The sequence below is a fragment of the Harmonia axyridis genome, chromosome 4 (genome assembly GCF_914767665.1).
Source record: "Harmonia axyridis chromosome 4, icHarAxyr1.1, whole genome shotgun sequence".
NCBI lineage: Eukaryota > Metazoa > Arthropoda > Insecta > Coleoptera > Coccinellidae > Harmonia > Harmonia axyridis.
Genome location: NC_059504.1, coordinates 44,672,079 through 44,698,471, shown reverse-complemented (window position 1 = coordinate 44,698,471; position 26,393 = coordinate 44,672,079). Strand labels below are relative to the sequence as shown.

Sequence of the window (26,393 nt, the reverse complement as noted above, 5' to 3'; positions counted from 1 at the left end):
ATCATTATTATAATTTTGTCTTTATAAGAAAATCACAATCCAACATAATATTCTTTTGAAATGTTTCAAGTTTCATTTTCATTTTTGTTAAATATAAATTTTCTTCAGTTGATATTCTAATCAAAATTGAATCAAATTTAAATTTTCTGTGCTTAATTGATGCACAAAAAATGGATGGAGCTAAAAGGGCACTTGAATTATGCAGTACTTCGAATAACTATTTCAAAATTCCAACTTTCTATAATTCATTGAATTTTAAAAATTAGTTTTTACTTATAACTCGAGTATTATTACATTCATTTTTTCAATTTACAGGTATTGAAGTCTAGATATATATTTTTTTTATTTAAATTAACGTGTCTCAGCAGCTAGGCCATTGACACAATGTACAATGTACTTATCCTCTAGGTATAACAAATAATACAGTACATAAAAAATTCACAAAAAAGGAAACATTGAACTAAAATGATAACAATCAAATTTGATTATACAGTTGACAATCTTTCAGAAATTGAATTGATGCTTCGATTTGAGTTATCGAGGTGAGATTTTCTCTCAGATTATCTTTTAGATATTTTAATGTTTCGAATTCGGTAAATGTCGCCGCTCAAACTTATCCAGTGGCGTAGATATAAAGGTACGATGAAAAATTAAAATCTACTTCACTGTCTATCTTCGAAAAAATGTTACATTTTTTAAATCAACAGAGTTTCAGTAAAAAAGGTGAATTATATTCATAGAATTTTCGAGATAGACGATTACAAAGCATATCTTTCAAATTTTCCCATCAGTGATAAATGAAAGTTCAAAAATTGACGTTGTGAATTATAACCTTTTCAGATGGCATTTAATTTAACATTTCTGAAAGAAACTCAAACCATAAAAAATTTGTGAATATTTTTATTCTGATAAATGTTCTTTCGGAAATGTTCATGTAAATGCCACAGAAAAACGTCAATTTCGTACTTTCATTTATCACTAATGAGAAAATTTGAAAACTAATTTGTATCTAGATTTTTGTGGATAGTGTCTACTTTGTATTCGATTATCTCAAAAATGGTGTATTCTATGAAAAAAATCAAGGGACCTTTTTTTTGTAAAACCCTGTTGATTTCAGAAATGAAATAATTTCCTCGACGAAAAGACAGTGGTGTAGATTTTCAATAGGAAAAGGTACATCACACCACTATATCTACGCCACTGGATAATTTTGGCAGAAGACACTTATCTAATTCGAAACATTACATTATATAGACTAATACCTAAAAATTAAAACAATGAATGTAATAATACTAGAATTAGAAGTAAAAACCATTTTTTTTTTCAAACTTTAACACCATGTATCTCAAAAACGAAGCTTGTTAGGATATATGTTAAATGAATTTTCTTTTATGTAGCAACATTCACACTCTCTCTGAATAAAAATGGTTCAAGATCAAGACAATTCAAAATTTCGAAAAATACTAAGAATATATCAATGTTGATGTTAAAGGCAATATATTATTATAATCACTGAAAGATCATCACTCCAGCATTCCCTTCTCATTTAATATACCTAAAAAAAAAGGAAACCAATTAAATCGTGACCTGATAAGGTGTCTCAATTGGTCAACGGCTCATTTGGGTCTGCACATCTATCATTGGAGATGTCACTATTCTCCAATGGACCAGTTTATAATCGACTGAACGCTGTCTATGATAATAAATGCTGATAGTGACATGATCCTGAATACTGGGCAGTTGTGACAATTAATATTAATGTAGTGTGATAGTTGAGTGAATTATTGAATCCAGAAAGTCGTAAAGGCAGAGTGTAATAAATCATCATGCGGAGAACGATAAGATAAATACAGTATGACATTAAGTTTGATATTGTGTTGAAAAATTTGGGGGTGTTAATTGAATATCCTTTCTGTTGAAGGGAAACTAGGGTGCTGAAAATCAATATATACTAACTGACAAAAAAACAACAACACCCAGGAGCTGTTTAAATTTCATTTTTTTTTGGTAAAACATATTCAGTATAGCAAGGAGTTAATGATTGAAATTTGGAGAAAAAAAAACGAAGGATTTACAATTTTTTTTCGAAAAAGTTTAAACTAACTCTGGCAATTATCTGAAATATTGTATTCTCGAGCCGGTTAAGGTGAGAGAGAACATATGGCTCCACTATTTCTTAAAGGTAACGCATCGCTGTAATGTTTCATCGATTAAATACTAAAGGAGACCTACTTGCATGTACAATAGCACCCCATACTATAACGCCTACTGTCCGGTCTACATGACGCTCAACATCAAACTGAGGTTCACGCCTTTCTCCCCGACGTCGTCTAACCCTTCTTCGGCTCTCATGTGCACCCAAAAAGAATCGAGATTCATCAAAAAAGACGACCTGATACCATTCCATATTTCAATGTTGATTTCCTCTGCATTACTGTAATTGTTGCCGGCGATGCTCAACCGTCAAAGGTAACACAAGATGGGGTCAATAATGCTGCAAACCAAAAGACCTTATCCGGCGGTAAACAGTTCGGACAGTTACAGGATGGCCTTGTTCTTCTAACCACTCATCAGCCAAAGATCGAGTTGTCGCAAATCGGTCTCTAATGGCCATAAGTCTTAGACATCGATCTTGAACTTCATTTGTGCCCCTTTGACGTCCGGTGCCTACTCTTCTTCAATTTTGGGCATTATCAAACCACGCTTGACAACAGTTCATAACAGCAGTTGGATTTCTGTTCGTACGGTTCGTAGCGATTTCTCGAAATGACAATCCCACCTCCTCAAGACCAATAATTCGACCTCTTTCTAATTCACTTAGCTGGCGATAAATTCCGCGTACACGTGCTCTAGGCATTTTAACAACAACTAAACATCGACTTTGGATCAGCTGGTTCGTTGTAAAATTTAAAAAAACTTGCAAAAAACGACTACAATATCTAAATAACGAATATTGTTCACATAAAAAACTCTTCACGATATTTTTCTCCCAATTCTATTATTTACTCCTTGCTATACTATCTTTGTCTAACCAAAAAAAAAATTGAAATTTAAACATCCCGTTCTGGGTGTTTCAGTTTCTTTGTCAGTTAGTATATTTTTCAATACACCTCCTTTTAGAATCTGTGAATTCCTAATTTAATTCTGCTTATTGTGGGCCTGAAGTCTAGCCACCAAGAGCGACAACAAGGTTGGAAAACATAAAAAAAACAAAAAAGCCTATTCGCCTACTGAAGAGAACAAGTGCAACTCCAAACTGAAAAGGTTTTTTTTTTCATTTCCAATTGATATTGATTCATAAAAAAAATTTACTCACCTCATCGGTAGGTGGTCTATGAATTTTTACCTTCAAAACACTCGTGAAGCGAATCATTACGTATTTTAATACTTATATTTTCTTTTTTAGTCGCAGACCATTCACTAAAACTGTTTAGTAAGATATTCCGGATTATAAATTGATAATATAAACTATGAAATATATAAATACATAGATGGACGATTCGTTTAGGTGTATCATCTATGGTAATGTGGCAACATTCACAGTCGGATATTATTCGTTGATATTGGCAAAAATTCAATTGTGAATAATATCAGATCCAATCTATAGTTGAACTTTTTATGTTGCCTGGCAACGAATACACAGGTTACTTGAAAATAATTTATAATATCAGTGCAATGCAAGTAATAATTATGATTGAAACTTGGTTATTGATGTGATAGATCGTGATTAAAATGATTTTACGTTGTTTGGATTATACCATTTGGTGAAAATTACATACGTTTCATTATAAATGTATGTATTTCTAGCGGAGTACTAATGACATAGGTACTCTATTCATTCTACTATTCATTTAAATACAAATACAATCGCTTTTGAGATAAATCTAATTCAATTATGTTTCCATCATAATATTAATCTAAGAATTTTTGTGATCGGAAAGGAGAAGAAACTATTAGAACTCCTCATTATTTCCTTAGGGAATTACATAGGCGTACAACTTTGCTTTCTCCGTTTTTTCCGAAATTCGAGGCTTCATTGTAAAAAAAGTTATACATTTATGATTCAAAGTAATGTCCATCGCTGGCCACTACTTTCTCCCATCGTTCCGGGAAAAAACTGGTAATCTTTCGAAGCGATCCACGAACAGATTTTTTACTTCTTCATAAGACCGGAAGTGCTGGTCAGCCAGGCCGTGTGTCATTGATCGAACCAAGTGATAGTCCGAAGGAACAACGTCTGGAGAATACGGCGGGTGGGGTAGGACTTCCTAGTATGTCTTGACCACTTTCGCAATATAGAGCATTATGTCATTATCATGCTGTAATAGTATTCTAAAACAAGTTGCTCAATGGGCTCCTATTACAACACGAATGCGAAATTCAAAAACGAGCGACGAAGGAGCGAGTTTTTGAATTTCGCATTCGTGTTGAAATTGCCTTCTGCAACGAGTATTAGACGATATTTTCTCTATTTCAGTCAAGTTTTGTGAATAATTGTCGAAATTCAATGAAAAATTCAGATTATATATCCTAGTGACTTTTGTATTGTATCTTGGCAGTTGGTGTGACTGTAACGAAAATTGACAGATTACGGAATTTGAATATGAATCGTACGTTTCGAATTCTGAAATAATTGATAATTACGCATTGAATTCGTGTGACGAAATCGATTCAACACCACCAGAATCAAGAGAAATTACGAATAATGTTGCAAATCCTTTCACTATATCCAAATAATATTATATTGACAATTATTGACGTTTGTTGAAATTTGCTAGATTGGAAGACAGTATAGACAACCACAAAATGAAAAATATAACTGAAAACGATACTGTAATGAGTTCATTACAGCACTGTTTTAAGAACTATAATGAACTCATTACGATACTGAAATAGAGAAAAACTGTTTTAATACTCGATCAAGTCATCATTATTCACAAATATAAATTTCGAACGGTTTTATGCTTGCGTATATAAGTATTCGAAATATTCCTCATGAAAATAACGTAACCAATTCTATGCGAACATAATCGACTAATCCTATGGTGTGTTTAACGGTAATTTACGCGCCGAGTCTATCTAAATAATTAGGAAATTGGATAACAAAAATAAAATTGGCACAGTTCTAACCACCTGACCTTTGAATTGTCGAGAGAATATAGTGAGGAATTCTTGGAAGTTGAATATGTAAATAGAACGATGATTGCGAGAAGTGTTTAGGATTGTTTCATTGTCTATTCCATCAGTGGCGTACCCAACGGGAGAGATAAGGGGATATATCCCACCCCAGAAGGAATATCCATTATAAGTCAAAACGCTCAATAATTTAATCGTAAAAAAATTTAATCAACGAATTCAGCAACCAGCCAGCGGTTACTTCAAAGGGCTCGATCTGATCCGACTGTCATCATCATTATTCTCTTACGGGCTATAGGTAGAGCGAAACTGATGATCAACAATCGCGTGAAAATTAATGAGATATTGAAGTCAAAGCTTCGAATCACTCAAATTGAATCGGCGCGGCGGCACCCCTGATGGCAATTTCTTGAATTTCATAGGATCCTAAAATAACGAAATGTTATCATATTATATCTAATTATCCCTTCATCGCCAAGAATTTCTTTGTCGACGCTTTGGATTCCATTAGTCAGTGCTTCAACATTTTCACCCACAAAGATAGGTCGATAGGTTTAGTTTTTTTAGTTGATTAATTTCAGGTGGATGACTTGAAATTTTTATATCATTTTCTCTATTATATTCCTTGTTTAACTTTTAGTGTGGGTTGCAGGATCTCAAAACTAAACAAAATCTTTCAATGAGTAAGCAAATTTCTTTGGAAAACTTCTTCAAAAGAAGGAAAATTAATGCAGGCATATCTTCAAGTTTTTTCGCATTTAAATACAACAGCAGATATCTTGACAGGCGAGAATCAATCTCAATAATTGGCATTGGAAAGAAATAACCGATAAGTATTTTCTCTCCCATTTATCTCCCCCTCAGAGTAATGAACATAGATAGAGGGAGCATATATTAATTATTTCATTTTAGTAGGCAAAATTTGTCCCCAACATAAACTATCAAATTTGGCATGAAGCGCGCGGAAATGAAAACATATCAGTGATACGATATTTCACTCAAGTCGCGAGTTTCTCCACAAAGAACGCACTTATTATGTCCCACAGTGAATCAACCTTACATATTTTCTCAAAATATATTGAAATGAATACCTAAATTTATCAGAAATTCAGAAAACAAACTTCAAGCGCGGCAAAAGACGTGAAACAACCGATGACACTAGGGGAGCAAAAGTTGCCAAACCTTGAATTTCAGCTGGCAGTTACAGAAAAAAATAAATATTCTGCTTATTATAAATTCGACAATTAGGAAAAATATCGGATATCCAATATTCAAATTTGCATATTTAATTGGGAATCACTCAAATAAAAATATTTCATTCAATATAATATGCATTCATAATGATATTGTAAAATTGTGCATTTGTGAATATAACACAACAACGTAATCTAACCATGTTGGGGACATGTAAAAATTGCGTATACTCCCCCTATTTATGTTGATTACTCTATGATCTCCACCAAGGCTTATGTCTGGGTACGCCACTGTATTCCATTGTATTCTGGATTCAGTTTATAGGTCTTTCTCCCAGAATTAGAATTTAGAACGATGCATAAGTGACGAAAACGTCTCCAATGAATTTTAATGATGGCAGCTTTGTTTATGATTTCATCCTGGGAATAATGGTGGATCGTTTCGATTCATCCGTTCAAATGATTCAGTTAGAGTAATCCACATTGAACCATTGCTTAGAATTTTAGCGGTCTGGAAATAGTATGTGTATTATTTCATAAGGAGGAGAAGTGTCACTTTTTATGGCGAGTTTATATTCATTTAACTGAAAGCAAGTCATGAAAAGTCACTTCTCCCAATTAAATATGTTTTTTTTGAACGTTTATAAATTTCCACTCTTTTCGCAAATATCTCAACAATCATGAAATAATCATGCAATAAATATCCATTCAAAAATGTAAAAAACACTGCAAATTCTACAATATGGCAAAATATCTCGAAACAAGAACAAAAAAATCCGAATTTTTATCGACTATTTTCCACGTCTTAATTTCCACCAATTACAAACGCTCAATTTTGAAAAAAATGGTTTCTAGATGAAAAAATGTGTGACAGCATCCGTCAGCAGTTTTTCAAATGCAAAACTTGACAACTATATTGTCATGAAAGATTACCATGAAAATGCATAGAATCCCTGGTGTGTGTACTGATTCGATTTTTTCAGACTTTTCGAGATATCCACCTGTTGCTTTGGAGTTCTGTTTCACCGATATTCTGTGAGGTGGCGCTCTTCAGAAATTTTCGAATTCCCGGTATCTGTCTGGCGGCGTTCAAAAATTTTTTAGACTTTACAAACTTTCACAATAAATTACAATTCAATTCCTATCGAATTTCTAATGAAATGAATGGAATATAATGACAGAGTATAGAAAATTGTTACCAGCATAGAATATAAAATATTATTGTTCTATATTCATAGGTCACGAGAGCTGAGAATCGAAAGAAATGTCAAATATAAACGATGTATGCGCCATCTGAAACAGACGCGATCCCTCGAAATCAAGTAGGTCTAAATCTAAAAAATCTCCCGTTTTGTCTGAAAGTTTCACAGGTATAAGTAGACACAACAGGTTTTCTATGCATCTGAATTACAATATCTTTGAAAACAAGTAATTATGGTCTGATGAAATGGTTTTGTCAAATACTATTTGGAATTTAATTTTTCATGTGAAAAAATCGAAAAACCCAATGCAAAGTAATATTATTTTAACAAAAAGCATTCATGTAGGTGCAAAAGTCCTTGTCTCCGACTCGGATTTTTGTTACCACCAGCACTCATGATTTTGGTTTAAATATTACTTAGCAACGTGTTTTTCTGGGTTTTCCTCGGGAAAATTAGATGTACTTATGATAATACTAATTGGCCCATTTTCATCTCGAAGGCTATGTTAATAGGGAGAATAGTCATATTTGGAGCTTGGAAGATCCAAGAATGATTGTTGAAAAGCCTTTCCATCCTCAACTTGTCACTGTTTGGTGCTGTTTTCGGGGTGTTGGTGTGATTGGACCTTACTTACTTAAAAATGAGGCTGATGCAACTGTAACTGTGAATGGATTACTCTATGAAGCTATGATCAATGATTTTTTATGGATCGAACTGGAAAATGTTTATGTGGACGACGTTTATTTACAACAAGACGGCGCCATGTGCCACACAAGCATCAAAATAGCAAGAAAAGTTTCCTGGTAGTGGTACTTCTCGAACAGGTGATAACAATTGGCCACCAAGATCTTGAGATATACTACCTTTAGACTTTTTCCTTTGGGACGACTTGAAAGATAAAGCATATGTTAATGCTCCACAATCATTTGAAGACCTCAGAGATGGAATTCGTGAAGTTATCTATAACACATATACAGCCGCGAATTGGTCATGTAAAATTTTAAGAAAAGAATATTGTGTTGCAACCGCAGCCGTGGTGACCATTTGGTTGATATCGTTTTTCAACGTTATTGCTATACCTTCACAATGAAATGAACTTCCATTGGTTCCTCTCAATTTTTTTAATGATATAAAAATAAAACCTCCTTTTGGAAAACCCTTTACTTTGAGTTGGAGAATATTGTACTTATCAAAATTAATACGAATACACCTTTAAATTTAATTTAGAATAATTAAACTGATTCTGAAGCCAGAGCCAGAAGGCTACTATGGTGAAGAAACTGAATTTCATTTGAATATATTTCGTAGTTGCGAGATATTGAGTTTTCACACATTTCAAAACGTTACCCATGTAAATTTCAGTCTACATTAGAAGAATAATTCCTCAAATTATTCCTTTCTCCTAAACATTATTCGCGGAGTATTTCCTTTCAAGTGGGAGATAAAAGGAAACTGTGCAATTTTATAAAGAGAGACTTTATAATTAATTTCGAGGAAGTTGATTCATATTTATGATTTATTCATTGGAGGATAAATGATTCCTTTCATTTTCGAAGCTTTGTACTCCAATTCAAGTAATTGTGTTAATTTTCCGTGTTATTGGACAATTTTTGCTCAATTCAGGCAGAACAATAAGCTTTGAACATTACAGACAAGATAGTCTTCACCAATTTTTCCATTCTCATTCGCACCATTGAACCTTAGAAGTCTGACAAATTCCAATATTCATTGATAATCGTCGGATTACAAGAGAAAAGATGAGGTGAAAGGATTTTTTTTTATTTTAGAGTGATTTTGTCTAGATATTGTTGTTGAGTATGCTATGTAAAAACATTCATAATATGTCAGACGATTGTCAGTTATAAAATTCAATAAAAAGTTAATAATTTCATAAGGATATATTGCTTTTCAAACAGATATCATGTTAGAATATCAAATATCTGGAAAAATAAAAATAAATATAAACATAAGTTTGTATTTTCCTTCTTGATATTCGCTTAGTTTAATTTCAGTGCAAAAAGGTATAACGTTGCCAAAGTCACTTGAACTAGTTCATTAAAACGCTTGGCCATCAGATGTCCCTTTCAGCTTGATACCGTGATCCCCTAAATACCGTGGTTTATTTGAAAGTATTGTTAGGCAATAAATTCACTGGCCCCAAAGGAATTTCAGGAAACTTGAACAACCCTTGTATAATCGAAATATTCTGGATTCCTCCAAGTGACTTTGGATACACTATAGATGATCAAGCTCCTGGCTTCACGTAAATGCCTTTGGATTTTCATTTTTGAGAATGAATCTTTGGGATCATTCGAGAAAAAGTTATCTCCCTCGAAATGTTCACAGTTTACATGTTGAAATGTGCAGGTTTCAAAAATCGACTAAAAAATTGTCCCTCCAATGAAAAGAGATCAAGGAAACAAAATTAAAAAATTGATTTCTCGGAAACTTCACAACATAAAATTATGAAATTGTAAATATATTTGGTACTATTATACTCAATACATTGTTTCATACCGAAAAATCCTAACTCAATAAATATGGATTCATAAAATTCCAAATTTTAATTTGCATTTGATGATTCCGGCTTCGAATTTTGTTCGTTGAAAATTTTTTCATTGGTATATTTATATTTTTTCTTCACGTTTTGAGATATTTTGCATTTGAAGAGGAAATAATCAACCTTATTGTTGAATCTGTAGTGCTTTTAGATATCTTGTTAGAACCACTACCGCAGTATTAGTCTATGTATGTAGGCTTGGTTAATCGGTCGTCTAGAGGTTGATTCGATTACCTGGCCTTTCGTCTTTTTCTCCGTGACTTTGTTGGATTTGTAATAATTAAACTCTTTTGAATTATTTACATCTATTTACAATCCAACAATTATACAGTACAAACTCAGTATTGAGAAGATCTTAATTACGTCTTAATTACAAGTTTCTCACTACGGTACTGAATTTCGTGTTTAACTCGTTTGTTGATTACTCGAAACGTCTTGGATTATCACGTCTTCGTCGTACTTCAAGTTTCCGGTCGTCTCGTCTTTAACTTGTTCGCGACTCGTCTTAATCTAGTCCGCGAAACGTCTTTCCGTCTTACGTCTTAAGTTGACCGCCCGAACTTGACTCGTCTTCGACTTAAGTTAAACTCTGTCCCTCCCGATTGGAACTACCCTGTCTCCCTTATTTTCGTCTTGGCCACACCTTTAGGGGAAAGTACCATCCCCTAGTCCAATAAGAGCTTTGCCGTACCGCCCACAAAGATCTTCGCGGATTCCTGGAAATCGAATATTCTAGAACCTGATAAAACCTGATAAACAGATGTAAGACATCTGGTACGACCGTGTTGTCTTCGAACCTTATCAACCCCCCAATAAATCTCTTCAAGATTTACAACTCTTGACATATCTTCGACACCTCGAAGAATAACACATCCTTTTTACATTATGTACAATAACAATTCGTTCCCTGTAAATCAATTGAAACTGTCATGCCCTCGACACTGAAAGAAACTAATAGGTCTCCAAGCATCCGGTTGACCATCGCAATTATTTACAGGGAGCAATACCTAACTGGATCCTACATGTATTTCCAAATTTTCAATGAATTTTTTCTGTATCAAATACTCGAAATCTACTGAACAATTTGCTCTTTGTTTTTTTTCAAATTTGAGACTAGAACCAGCTCTCTTTGTGCAATACTTACCAAAATATACCTCAATGAGGTAGGTTAAGTTAACAAGGTCTATTTAGTTTATGAAATTAAAGCAAATGAAGAAGCTAACACAATTGTCATAAATGGATCACAAACTCCTTCCATTTGCCCAGAACCTTTCTGTGCTAAAAGCAAATGTTCCTATAAGAAAGAGTTTCAGGAGAAGGAGAAACACTCTGGCGAAATCTGCCTAGGTTAGATCATTCCAGATAAAGTTTCTTCGAAACTTTGACTCTGCGAGATCCAAGAAGTATCTGCATCTTAGCAAGAATATACTACACCTCATCATTGGATTCCTTACAGGGCTTTGCCGTCTCAGAAAACACCTTATGAGAATCTAGAAGAGTCCAACAAAAAAAGCCGAGTACAGATTCTGCGAGGAGGAGCAAGAAACTCCAGATCACCTGATGTGAGAATACCTCTGCACAGCTAGACAACGCAAAAAATGCTTCGAACACAATGAATCTTCAACTGAGAGAGTGTTAACACGTATTACGAGTGGCTCGATAATCAAGACAAATTTTCTCCGTAGATTACTTATCTTTTCCAGATCAAATTTTCGTGTTGTGCCTGATTTTATCTGAAGGTAGGAGGTCAACAATAATTTTTGAAGGATATTGTTTGGTTTTGATGATATTGTATATAATTTTTTTATTAGTTTCTGCTATTACATTCTTTGTTTATCATCATACGTTTGACGCTTGCGTCGATTTCCCCACCAGTTGCGCGTAACAGTCGATATTGTGAGCGAACACGGCACCACATTTTACAATACTCGAAACTCAAATACTCCCAGTACTTGTACTACCTCGAGAGCGGTTTGTACATCTGGTGGGCAGAAATACAGTGCGTCTACAGCTTCGTAATTTCCATCGCGACTTATTTAAATTCCTGGACATAACAACTTGATCCTTAACCCAATTGTTTGCCCTATTCCCCTTCCGTGGCCTACCTAGTCTGTGTGAGTCTCTCTTAACGGCCCAAGAGAGTGAAGCTTGTCTCTCCTTTTTCCATTCCACCGTGTCGCAACAGTTTGAGGAAGATGACTAAATGTCATATATGCTCGAAGCAGACGACCTCCACTCGATTTGCTAATTGTTTCAAATGCAAAAAAGCATTTCATTTTGATTGTCTCAATTTGTCACCGAGCGAGTTGGGCCTGATCGATGCGAAGTGGACTTGTGGCTATTGTGTAGGTGAGGGCCGCTTACTTCGTAGCGGTTCGGTCTCATCGCCTTCTCAGCGCCCTGGTACATCGGCCATGCCAGGAAATTTGCATCCCTCGACTGCATCGTCGCTTAGTTGTGATCAGTTTGCCGCCCTTATGGCCAAACTCGACGATATATCCAATGATATATCTTCTATTAAATCCACTCAGATGGCACTGCAAGCAGATTTATCCGAGTGTAGATCAATTTTGGTTAAGCATTCGGATGATTTGCGGCGTCATGATGACGTACTTGTGAGTCATTCCCGGTCAATCAGCGAGCACGATGCTAAGGTCCAGTCCTGCACTTCCCAGGTGCTGAGTTTGGCGGAATCTCACAGAGGCCTTGCGGAAGCGGTAGATTCGGCATCCTTTAGAATATCAGCAATCGAGTCTTCGAGGATACAACCCACCGCAGGACTTTCTGTGTCTCCTAATGTGGAACCGTCTGAAATGCTCGAACGCTTACGTAGATCCCACAGCCTGTTGATACGCGGAGTTCCTGAAGCAAGCCCCGATGTAGATGTGAGTCTTGTTTCTCAGGTGCTTGATTGTATATGTCCCGACGCAAATTTACAACGCACTTCCATCTCCAGAATAGGAACTTCGCTGAGTGACCGTCCAAGAATTCTCAGGTTATCCTTTAATAATCCACTAATAGTCACGAGAATCCTGAAGAACAAAAGAGTTATCGCTAGTATGCCTGATTGGCGCAAATTCAGCATTACTGATGATAAAACCCCTATGCAAGCAAAGCAGCTACAGGACCTACGCGCTGTGCTTGAGAGAAGACGCCGAGCTGGAGAGGTCAACCTCACCATAAAATATATCAGGGGTGTTCCTACAATTGTATCAGAGGATTCTTCTTCAAAAAACTAGTATTACCTTTGAATGTATGGCCAGTATTATATTCAAACCTAGCTTCCCTAACTGCAAAGTTCAATGAGCTTCTTTTACTGGTCGAATATCATAAGCCTTCTCTCATAATGATCACGGAAACGTGGCTGCATCCAGAAAAGCCTGATATGGTTGCTCACATACCTGATTACACCATATACCGTTGCGATAGTATTACTACTCCAGGTTATGCTGGGGTATGTATATATGTCCATGACTCCATTGCTAATTCGTTTAAAATCTCTAAACATTCACTCAATACTCCAGGCATCGATAATATCTTTTTGAATATAGAATCATCTGGCTTCGCCTTGTGTGTTGGCTGCATATATCGTCCACGACCTTCCATATATGACAAAGACCTGTGTGAGCATCTGACGAACTTATCTAACCTACATAAACATGTTTTATTAGCTGGAGACTTCAATCTCGGCGACATTAGAATATGGCCAATATCTCGTTCGCCCTCAGCAAACTCTCCTTCGATTCCATACACCGAAATGTTGAACCAATCCAATTTACACCAGTTAGTTGACCAACCCACCCGTTACAGAGTAAACCAAGAACCTACAACACCAGATCTAATCCTTACAAATGATGTGAATTTACTTTCGGAACTTGAATACCATCCGCCACTGGGAAAATCAGATCACTTGGTTTTATCAGCAAAAATACAATTTTTTCTTTCCTCTAAAATGAAGTCCGAGACTAAAACTTGCAAAATTGTCAGATACCAGAGTATTAATGAAATATTTTTCAAAACAGACTGGGATGATGTGATGGGCACTGGGGACGGCGAGTCGAGATGGATTAAATTTAACGCATATGTTACCGGAACTGTTGAGGACCACACTTTCATACGAACTGTAAGGGTCAATAGCAGTAAGCCTTGGATTGACAGTCATATTTTTGGGATGATTAAGTTCAAGAAATTGCTGTGGCGGAGGTATGTTCGCGGCAGGCAGGTTTGTGACTTTCGGAGGCATAGAGCATTCTCCAATCATCTTTCAAGCCGATTACGTGAGGCCAAATCCAAATTTGAGAGTGATCTAGCTACTTCGGGTGACAAGAAGAAATTCTTCAAATACACACGACGTTTTTTCAATACCGTACCATCTTTGCCGCTTGTTAAGGACAAGGATGGATTAGTTGCAGATGACCATAAGTGTTCAGCTGAAATTCTGGCTGATACCTTCTCAATGGCGTTCACATCCGAGCCCGGAGCACCTATACCTTCAACTGCTTCTCCTCGAAACCATTCTTCTCTGGCTTTTATTGACATCAATCCCTTGATGGTTGAAAAGAAACTGCGGTCTCTGAATGTTTCGTCGTCACCTGGTCCGGACGGTTTTTCTGCCAGGTTGCTCAAAGAGTGTTCTCAGTCTCTTAGTCTACCCCTATCCAAAATTTTCTCAGTATCTTTGACCTCTGGTATACTGCCGAAATCATGGAAGAGTGCACTTGTATCACCGATACATAAAAAAGGCGACAAGCAAGATCCGAATAATTTCAGGCCAATAAGCCTCACTTCCATTCTATGTAAGATTCTGGAAAGGTTAATGTACGACAGGATGCTTTCGTTTTTTTTGGAACATAACATCATACCAGATACCCAGCATGGTTTCATCAGGGGAAGATCAATTATCACCTGCCTCCTCAACTGTCTCAACAAGTGGACCCATTCTTTGGATAATAGACTTCCGGTAGATGTTGTCTATCTGGATTTCGCAAGGGCCTTCGATAGGGTACCAATAAATAGGCTTCTGTACAAGCTGGAGCACTTTGGAATCCGAGGATTGATCTTGAAGTGGATTGAGAGCTTCTTAACTGACAGATCGTTTGTGGTAAAAGTTGGTGCGGCCAGATCGGAACCAAGATGCGTGCTCAGTGGCGTTCCTCAGGGCTCAGTTCTGGGACCGTTGCTGTTTCTGGTGTATGTGAGCGATCTAGCTGTTGAGTTCAAGTCGGACAGTGCTTCATTTGCCGATGATATTAAATTTTTCAATTGCCCTCTCAACAACTATAAAACTCTGCAGGAAGACTTGGACAGGGTCGTTTGTTGGTGCGACAAATGGTTGATTCCCCTAAACCCTTCAAAGTGTCGAATACTACATTTGGGTAAAAACAATCCAGGTTTGACTTATTACATTGACGGCGTTGAAGTTGTTGGATGTTCATCTCATGTGGACCTGGGTGTGGTGATTTCAAGTGATCTTTCGTGGACTGAACATGTATTGCACATCACAAAAAAGGTCAAACGTCTTATATATGTTGTCCAGAATGTTTTTCGTGGCAATAATGTGGCGGCTATCTCCCAGATATATAAAAGTTATATTCGACCAATACTTGAATTTGCCGGTCCAGTTTGGCATCCGTGGTTGACGGGTGATGCTGCATTGCTGGAGAACTTACAGCGTCGTGTCACACGCATTCCCTTTGGATGGAATCGCCCTTGTTATCAGGAACGGCTACGGATGATGGGTCTTTCTTCCTTTGCTGATCGTCGTTTGAGGGGAGACCTGATAGTTACATATCGAGCATTGCACGGCTTATTCGGCGTCGATATGTCCCACCTGTATGAATTGAATTCGAATCAACTTCGTGGACATGGATACAAGTTGAACAGAGAAGTATTTCGAACGAGGTGCCGAGAGAATTTCCTTTGTAATCGGGTGTTTAACCATTGGAACGGCCTGCCCAGTGAAATTGTAGAAGCAGTATCAGTCAATGCGTTCAAGAATAAATTTGACACCTGGAGAAGTAATTGAAATGTATACATTATTAGGTTTTTGGTTGTTGATAATATCATTTTTGTAGCTTTTTGTGAATTTCACTTATCTCTGTTTTTTTTTTCTCTTTCTCTACAGTTGTATTATGGATAATTTTCAGTTAGAGTTTATAGGTTTAAAGTACCTCAACTCTGTAATTTTGTTTAATAATAATAATAATAATAATAACAAGAGACTTATAAAAGTGAGAAAGTATTCCCAGATACTGGAGATCATTAGTACTCTGAAACGGAAGGCCGAGCTGCAGACTATGACGACAAATGGCAAGAACAGCTCTGATGGGGAGCATAATAGATCATAACTCATAGATATTCTGCACCAAGGGTCCAGAAGGCCGTAAACAGGCACTGAACCTAAGTAATAAATACCTACAATATTTAGGGAAAGCGATCAATCATTTCGAGCGAATGAAGGAACTCCTACTTTCTTTGAATTTAATCGCCTAGTATCTGCGTTATGAACCAATATAGGAGGTCATTGTCTATTGAAATAAATGACTAATGGATGTTTCTAGTAACTTTTGAATCATTCTGACCATTCCTAATTTCGAGGAAAACGTTCTGGGTATTGTAGAATTAAATAAGAGCGAAAGTAGAAGAACCTTCATTGAAAATCGTCGAATTAGTTACGAGAAAAAACGTAACATGAAAGGAAGAATGATTGATTTCACAACGACGAGATATGAAAAGTGAAGGATGAAATATCTGAAAAAATGTCAAATATCACTGAGTAATTTGAAAGTCGTAAGAGATTTGTTCGCATCAAACGCACAAAAGATCCTGGCTACATGTCAGAGCCCTTTCCGAATTTTTCTAATTATATCCAGCTGATCGGAATTATAATCATTCATAGAAGAACTTTCCCAACTGATCCACCTTGAACAGGGTGACCCATTTTAAAAGATCCACTAAAATAACTCCTTGGGAATAGCCTGGTTGAAAAAATGTTTCAAATGAAAGTTTCTAAGTCTTCAGGGGGAAATCGAACTCAGACATTCAATGTGACCTTGGAGTTTGATTTCAAGGTCTAGTAGATTTTATTGAATCTTGAATCTTCTTGAAAAACTAAAACCATTATGTCTCCTTCTTTTTTTAGTTAGAATGAAATTCTCTGAAGATATGAATGGAATGCTTCATGCTTAAGTTTTTCCTGATAATGTACTCAAAGTAATTTCTAATAGAATAATTTGCTTTAGTATTACATATAAACATATTCAAAAATAAAAAGTAGTTTGTTTTCTGAATTTTTTCTAACAGCACATATGAGTTGACTCAGCAATAATAAAATCGCACCGCATGTCGAATTTTGAAATTGTTATCACTACCAACAACGATGAAAACTTGAATGGTCTTAAAACAAACTCCAAGGTCACATTGGATACATTCCATGTCCCTCTGAAGACATTATTGAAATAAATTTCGATCCAGTCCCTTTCCAAGGAATAATTTCAGTGAATCTTTTAAATTGGGTCACCCTGTATATCTGCAGATAGGGTGTCACGTCCAGAAGAGAGAGAAAGAAAACGATGAAGAACGACGAAGACAAGATAATGAAGAACGTATCAGAAATAATAAAAAATGAGGGTCGCTTCCGCTAAGATGATTTTTTTATCCTTTGCCATATCTTGAGTGCGGTATCCCTGAGGCTTTTCATCGTGTTCACTGGGGGCAGAAAAGGGGAGCGGCGAGCACTGTAACAACTTTGCGGGTTTGCGAGCGTGAAGTTCCACAAATATTCTTGGATTAATGTTTGATTTTAGCAAACAGAATAGGAGGAAATTTTGGGAATAGTCGACGTGGAGATGAGAGCGAATTTCAACGAATTTATTGGGGGACTTATGGAAGGGGAAGATCAAAAAGCCTTTGTTGGTAGAATTTATCGATATTTTATCGTTATCAATTCAAAATTTAACATCTGTTTCTCCACGACTGCTATAGTATAAGGGCCAATTGCTCCATTCCTAAAAATAAACGCTGTTTTTTTTCTCCTATTGAATTATATATGCATTATTCAACAGCTTTTGAGCAATTAATGGTATCTATTAACAAACAGCGTGAGTTATAATAACTCACTACTATAACTCACTATAATAAATCGGAAAAGATGGATATGTGCTTCTATGCTTCTCTGCTTCTGTTCGATTGGCCGAAAGGGAACATTTCATTATTTTTATTGAGGGGAGGAATGTCCGAGGGAATGTTACACTAATAATTTTGACGTTTTCAAATTAAGTTGATATCCAATTATTGTGAATGTTTTGCTGAAAACGATTAATTCAGATAGTGAAGATGAAATATTATATAGGTGTATACATTTCCAAAATACAAACAGCTAATGTTACCATACAGAATTACTCGCCCGAAAAAAATATAAAGGAGTTTGAAAAAATTTTCAAGATTGGTGTAGCAGTAAGATCATTAGGTCATCGTTTACAGGGGATGTCTTTTGGTATATTTCAATGCAATTTTACAGGCAACTATTAAGGTTTTTCAATATGGTTCTATGTCTGTACTCTGTACTGGATTCGAGCTAGCCAAAGCTAGTTCGATTATGATTGGTGACACTAAGTTTCCATCTCTCTTGTACTCGGGATCGAGCACATATGTTTATTTCCCGTTCCTTCTGTCTATATTATAAGTCTGTATTTTTTTCTTAGTATTTATTGATATAGTCGTAGATAAAGTATAGTATTCAACTTGCGGTAATGGTTATAACTCACTTGATAACTTGATAACTTCATCTGCGTGAGTTATGACCTACATTAGCGCTCGTTGAATAATATACTATTACGTAATTAATGTTTAGTACTAATCGATGATTATAATTTCTACCGATTGCACCGTTTGATAACAATCGATGTTTAACTAAACAGGAGATATAAAAATATCGGGAGATTTCATTTTTCTAGCATAATGTTCTCTGGTCTTGTGGTCACAAAGTTAACATAAATTATAAATTATTATTTAAATTGTCATTGAATGATAATTCGCGATCTGAATCTGAATCCATATCTCATTTTGAAATTCCTCACAAAACCAAGCACAGAAACACACAATGTGACATAATCAGATTATGTCCATAGAGGAATAATGTTTATGGTTATGTAATAAGTCATATGTTTCGACATTTTGATTTGCGCAGAACCATAGACCTAATATCAAATCGATATGAGGTCTATGCGCAGAATCCTGTTTAAAACTAACCGCTACCCCCAGAATCAAATGTTAGTAGTTTTGTATACCTTACAAACTATATAGTTCGCAAGGGTTTTTTGGAAAGGTTAAATGTTGAAAAGGAACTCATTCAGTGTCAGTGATCATCACCATTATATTTACCTTTCCTCTAACATCGTCGACATATAGCAACTGGATTCAGGTTTATGAATCTTCCGACCAACTGAACAAATTAAGCCAAAAATAAATACGAAATAATGGCTTCAATGTCGTGTCTCGCTCGAAGAGGTGGTTTTTCCGGAGTTGAAAAATTATCCGCATACCGTGATCTTATTTTCGTTATATTAATTCACAGACGATAAAACCATTATTTCATCTGTATTATTTCAACTTCAGCGAAGATAATTTAAATGTAGCTCCGAATTATAGCTTTTAGGTATAGGGAATATTACATGAATAATATTCAGCATTTGTTTAGGATTTCGTAGGACAAAAAAAAATATTTGGTGATAGATTTGAAATAACAAAATTCATCATTATTATTCCGGAAAAAGGGAAGATCTGACAACAATGTGAATACCACCACAATATCGGCCATATCACAAGATCCTTTCACTCCAAAATCTATATAGGGTGATTCGCAGCGATGGCCTATTAAACGTTTATGGAAAAATAATCATAATTTTGTGCTGAAAATTTGCCTGTTGGGGTTTTATACAATATTCTACTTCCCTGAAATATTTTCAGATTTCTACAACTTCCGATTATACCAGAAATAGACTACTACTACCACTTCCTTATTTCGAATGGCACACCAAGTATATTATTGCATCATTACATAGTTTATTTGATTGAAATTTCAAGAATATGCCACACCTTGGGTATAAACTGAGCGGTTCATAAGTTAATGGGATTTTTATGAAAAAAATGGTGTCGACGAGGACTCACATTTTTTTGAATATCTCTATAGAAAAAAATTTTTTCGAAAACACCTTTTTCATTTTCGATCATGCAAAAACGTAGTATTAATAATAATAATATAATAATATAAGACTGTTTGCGCTTTGGACCAAAAATGTACAGGGTGTTTATAAGGAGATCATGAAGTTGGACAACTCAAATTCATCGGAACTCCAGATTTTCAAATTAGAACCTATATTCTACTTAAACATACCCTATACCTAAAATGAATACTTCAAAAGTTATCGAGGAAGAACGAGAAAAAACCGCAATTCCTAACTGTGTGGAGAAGTCTTTGGCTTCGATATTTCGATAACTAAATTTTATATTTTATAAATTACAATTAATTTTCCTTCGAGATTGTTGAGAAATCCATAAATCAATAACATTTCGAATTGCGCATAATTGAGTTCAATTCTTGAAATGTCAAATCTAGTTATTGAAACATTGAATTTTAGTTCCTTTCTATGTTTTCCGTTACAGACTACTCCATTCAGTTACCCCCCTCTTTTATACGTAGAATTGACTGAAATAATAGAGAATATAGGTTCCAATTTGAAAATCTTGAGTTTCGATGAATTTGAGTTGTCCAACTTGAAAAAGGTTTTTTCTATAGAGATATTCAAAAAAATTTGACTCCTCGTCGCCACCATTTTTTTCATAAGAATCCCATTAACTTATGAACCTTTGAGTTTATACCCAAAGTATGACATATTGTTGAAATCGTCACTAAATGATGCAATGACATACGGGGTGTGATATTCGAAATAAGGAAGTAGTAGTATGTTTCCGGTATAACCGGAAGTTGTGGAGACCTAAAAATATTTCAGGGAGAAAGATCATCGCCTCAAACCCCAACATGGAAATTTTAAGCACAAAATTATGATTAGTTTTCCATGAATGTCTAATAGGCCATCGCGTTGAATCACCCTGTATAAAAATCGTTTATCAGATAATTGAGGCGTTCCATAATTAAAACTCACTCTATATACAGCCTTGTGGTCTCCAAGGATACAATTGGCGCATGAATTCTTCGTCTAGATCTCATAGATATTAAAATAGATCCTTTTAGTCATCAGTACAGAAACTTCAACAGAATAAAAAAATCTGAAATTTTCAACTCACATTGATGAAGGTAAAGGAGTGTAATCCTGATCCTCGGCAAGCAGAAGTCGCTGCTCAGCTAACTCCTTCTGCTCCCTTTCCCTATCCCTTTCAGATTGCCTTTGTTGCAAGAGATCGTTATCGAGCTGACGAATTTGCCACTGCTCCCTTTGGGAATTCCTATGTTGTTCCTAAAACAAGGTATTTTGTTACCTTTCAATTTTCATATCTGTTTTACCTCAGATTGGAATTTTTAATTAGTGAGAAGGAAAAAATAAAAATTTGATGAGTATTCTTTGGGATTTGGGTTTCATCTGTTAATCCAGCTCTTTCCAAAGAGATTGGTCGAAGATTATTCATTTCATAACCGCATAAACATTTATTATTTTCTGTTAAGATGCTGTAGTATCTTATCTGCATCATTTCATTTTTAATTTTTTACAAGAAAAATCTGAATAAAAAAGAAATTGAATTTTACTGTGATTTAGTAGGTCTTTCTTGCTCATCCAACTGATAGGATACTATTCTCAAGAAGGTAACAGAAAAAATCATCCTCAATTGCTTATAATTTTTCTTATTGAAATTTTCACATATTTTTAGTTATTCTAGAAATCCTTGAAATTTAAGCGATAACAAAAAGGAAATATTGTATTTTTTTCGCGAAACTAGCACTAACAATTCAAACAAAGCATGGCGAATAGTTCTTGAATAGTTATTAGATATAGATTATATCAGTAAAATGAGTAGTAGATGAAGGCGATCTAAAAAAAAATGAATGATCCAAAAGTGTACAAATTGAATAAAAGGTTACTATATTGAATAACTGAATTAAAATAAATAGACGTGCATTTCGAAATTTTTGTATTTTTTAAGTTTTCTTGTCAGTGTTTCTCTGGTATGGATTTACAAGAGATAGCAATCTCAACAGGAAGTCATAAATCTTCATTCTAAGGGCCTGGTTGACCGTCGGTTGAGTTCAACCGAACAACAACGAATAAATATGAGAAAATCTGAGAAAAAACTGTTACAATTGAACGAGCAGTGTAGCCAACCGAAATAAATTCCGCTATAACTGATGGTTGCACAATCGACACAAAAAATATATTTATAACACCTGGCCTTAGTCTTCTGTGAAATGGGTATACAAATCAACAATTACAATTTAGCACAGTTTAATTCTTCTTTTGGTTTATGTTGACTCTAACCAATAAATGATTACTTCAAATTATTATTGTGGATGGTTTGTTCATATTTTATTGGTTTTAATATTTTGTCAATTGGAATCGTAGTTCTAGACAAAAAAGTATTAGGTGTACAACTGTGTTTCCGCGGTATTGCAATAGATGGCTTAAGCGGTAAGTGGTAGTCAAAATAAATAGATTGTAGATGTTATACAATAAGCTTAGGTATTTGTGAACATAACGCCATCGAAATATTAGTCAGTTTGTGTCTACATCATAAAGTTATTCTCGATTAAACATGTCAGCTCACGATCAAAATTCTCGTCATTTGTGAGAGGTTTAAATTTTTTGCTTAAATACGAAGAAATCTGCGGCTGATGCTCATCGAATGCTCTCAAATACCTATGGTGAAAGAACGTGCCGAGGGTGGTTTCAACGCTTCAAAAACTATGATTTGGTCGTCGAATTCCAGAAGAGAGAAGGTTTTCGAAGATGCAGAATTGGAGGCAATACTTGATCAAGACTCGGGTCAAACGTAACAATAATTAGTAGGATCATTGGAAGGGACTTAACAAGCCATTCCAAAATGCCTGAAAGTCATGGGAATGATTCAGAAACAAAGAAAATGGGTGCCGTACGAGCTGAAGCACAGAGATGTTGAACAGTGTTTGCTTGCTTGTGTACAGCTGCTTGCAAGGCAAAGACGGAAGGAATTTATGCATCGCATTGTAACTGAAGAGGAAAAATGAATTCATTACGATAATCTCAAGCGCATATAATCATGGGGATATCCCGGCCATGCTTGCACGTCGACGGCCAATCCAAATATTCACGGTTACAAGGTTATGCTTAGGAGAGAACAGTTCCGCACGCCTCAGAGACAGCAGTTCCTCACAAATAGGGTGTTCCACTTATGGAACAGTCTACCGAGTGATCTTGTAGATGCAACCTCCACCAACGCCTTCAAGAATGGATATGACCGATGGATTACCCAACCTCGAGAATAATACGTCCTAATTTTTTTCTCATTGTAAACCATCATTTTTGTTTTGAGTTATATTTAGTTTCCGAATGTTATTTTTTTAAGTTTGAGTTTATAGGTATTTGTACCTCTACTCTTGTTGAAACAATAATAATAAATAATAATAATAATGCTCAGTTCGGAGTAGTGTATTATGAGTTGTTAAAACCGACAGAAACAATCACAGGCGATCGTTATCGAACGCAATTAATGCTTTTGAGCGGAGCATTGGAAGACAAACGGCTGCAATACAACGAGAGACATGATAAAGTAATTTCACAGCATGACAATGCTAGAACCCATATTACGAAAGTAGTCAAGATATACTTGGAAACGTTGAAATGGGAAGTCCTACCCCACCCGCCGTATTCTCTAAACGTTGCTCCCTCGGACTATCACTTGTTTCGATCAATGGTACCCGGCCTGGCTGACCAGCACTTCCGGTAAAATGAAGAAATAAAAGATTTGATCGATACGTAGATCGTTTCAAAAGATGATCAGTTTTTTTAATGCGAGAATGGTACGCTGCCAAAAAGATGGAAGAAAGAAGAAAGTGATGGCCAGCAATAGACAATACTTTTAATCATAAATGTATAACCAGTTTTTCACAATAAAGCCTCGAATTTTGGAGAGAAAAAAACGGCGAAAGCAGAGTTATACGTATATGTATAAATTGAAAAGATATATGACATAATGATGTCATAATTTCGATATTTATCCCAAATTGTCATTGAAAGACAAAATAGCAGAACAAGCTACAACACAATTCCTTACGATTATATTCTAAGAAGAATCAATTTTCAAATAATATTCTCCAAATAATTCCAATCCCGCACAGAATTCCTTCTAATGAAAATCTATGACATTATTAGTTTTTCCACGGAGTTAAAACCTATTAGTCTCGCCAACATACGTTAAGGTTGAGCTGAAATATGGGTGAAACCGACTTGATGAGAAGGTCGTGAAATTGGAAAAGTTCCGAGTGTTCGTTACAGTTCTACCAACCATTCTGTTATACCAGAACGAGCGGAGCACAAAAACGTTTTGAAAAACTCAGTTTTCGATTAGGCTTTTTCATATTTATCCTTCTACTTATTCAGAAGATCTGAATACCGAACAATGTACCTTGTCAATTTTCTGCTTTATTATGAAGAAATATGCGGCTGAGGCTCATTGAATGCTCTGAAATACATATGGTGAGGCCACTTTTAGTGGAAGAACGTACAGAGAGTGTTATCAACGCTTCAAGAACGGTGATTTTGGCGTAGAAAACAGGTATGGCAGTGGAAGGGGAAGGGTTTTCGAAGATGCAAAATTGGAGGCATTACTTGATCGAGACTCGTGTCAAACGCAACAAGAATTGGCAGGTCATTGAAAGAGACGCAACAAGCCATTTCAAAACGCCTGAAGATCGTGGGAATGAATCAGAAACAAGGAAATTGGGTGCGTACGAGTTGAAGCCGAGAGATGTTGAACGGCGTTCGTTTCCTTGTGAACAGCTGCTTGCAAGGCAAAAACGAAAGGGATTTCTGCATCGCATCCTGACTGGAGATGAAAAATGGCTTCATTACGATAATCCCAAGCGCAGAAAGTCATGGGGATATCTTGGCTATGCTTCAGCGTCGACGGCAAACCAAATATTCACTGTTCCAAGGTAATGCTCAGTATTTGGTGTAACCAGCTCGGCGTAGTGTATTATGAGATGTTAAAACCGAATGAAATAATCACAGACGATTGTTTTCGAACGCAATTAATGCGTTTGAGCCGAGCATCGAAAGACAAACGACCGCAATACAGATTTTACAGCATGACAATGCTCGACCCCATGTTGCGAAAGTGGTCAAGACATAATTTTAATCATAAATGTATAACTAGTTTTTCACAATAAAGCCTAGAATTTCGGAAAAAACTGGCGGAAGCAGAGTTGTACGTATATGTATAAATCGAAAAGATATATCACATAATAATGTGTATATAATTTCGATATTTATCCCAAATTGTCATTGAATGACAAAATAACAGAACAAGCTACAACACCATTTCTTATTATTGTATTTTAAGATGGATCAATGTTCGAATAAAATCCTCCAAATAATTCCAATCCCGCACAGAATTCCTTCCAATAAAAATCTATGACATTATTAGTTTTTCCACGGAGTTAAAACCTATTAGTCTCGGCAACATACGTTGAGGTTGAGCTGAATTATGGGTGAAACCAACTTGATGAGAAGGTCGTGAAATTGGAAAAGTTCCGAGTGTTCGTTACAGTTCTACCAACCGTTATGCTATCCCAGAACGAGCGGAGCACAAAAACGTTTCGAAAAACTCAGTTTTCGATTAGGCTCTTTCATATTTACCCTTCTACATATTCAGAAGATCTGAATACAGAACAATGTGCCTAGACAATTATTCCTGGAGCATGCCTAAAGAACTTGTAATCAATTCTGAATCAATCCCTGTTCAATTTCAAATTCAAATTTGTTGTCGGGAACTGAACGAGCTTTTCATTCCAATGATTTTCTGATCTAGATGCAAAATGTCCCAAAATGGAAAAGATAAAATTCAGGGATAGAAGAGCTGTATGATACGCATGAGGATTATCCCTTTCACAATTTCCTTCAACCAACGGATTCTCATCAGTTAATCTGCATGTGGGATGGATCAAGTCACCGCGGGAAAACAAGAAAGGCTTAGAAAAATCGTTTTGACATAAAGTATGTTCTGAAATTCAAAGTTACCCCACACGCAATTCGAAGTTGAAAGAAATTCATATGATAAAAATGAATGATGAAGGTCAATTATTAGGTGTACAACTTT

At 35.7% G+C, this 26,393-nt stretch overlaps 1 protein-coding gene across 2 annotated transcripts in view; it reads right to left on the bottom strand.

Annotated features, from left to right (window-relative positions):
* The window catches only part of LOC123677436 (voltage-gated potassium channel subunit beta-2), a 121,208-nt gene that overhangs the window by 40,667 nt on the left and 54,148 nt on the right, over nt 1–26,393 (bottom strand). For both annotated transcript variants that reach the window (XM_045613940.1, XM_045613941.1), the window contains exon 3: nt 21,396–21,565. In XM_045613940.1, the coding sequence (XP_045469896.1) occupies nt 21,396–21,397 (2 nt within the window). In that variant the 5' untranslated portion in view covers nt 21,398–21,565. The remainder of the gene's footprint in view (nt 1–21,395; nt 21,566–26,393) is intronic.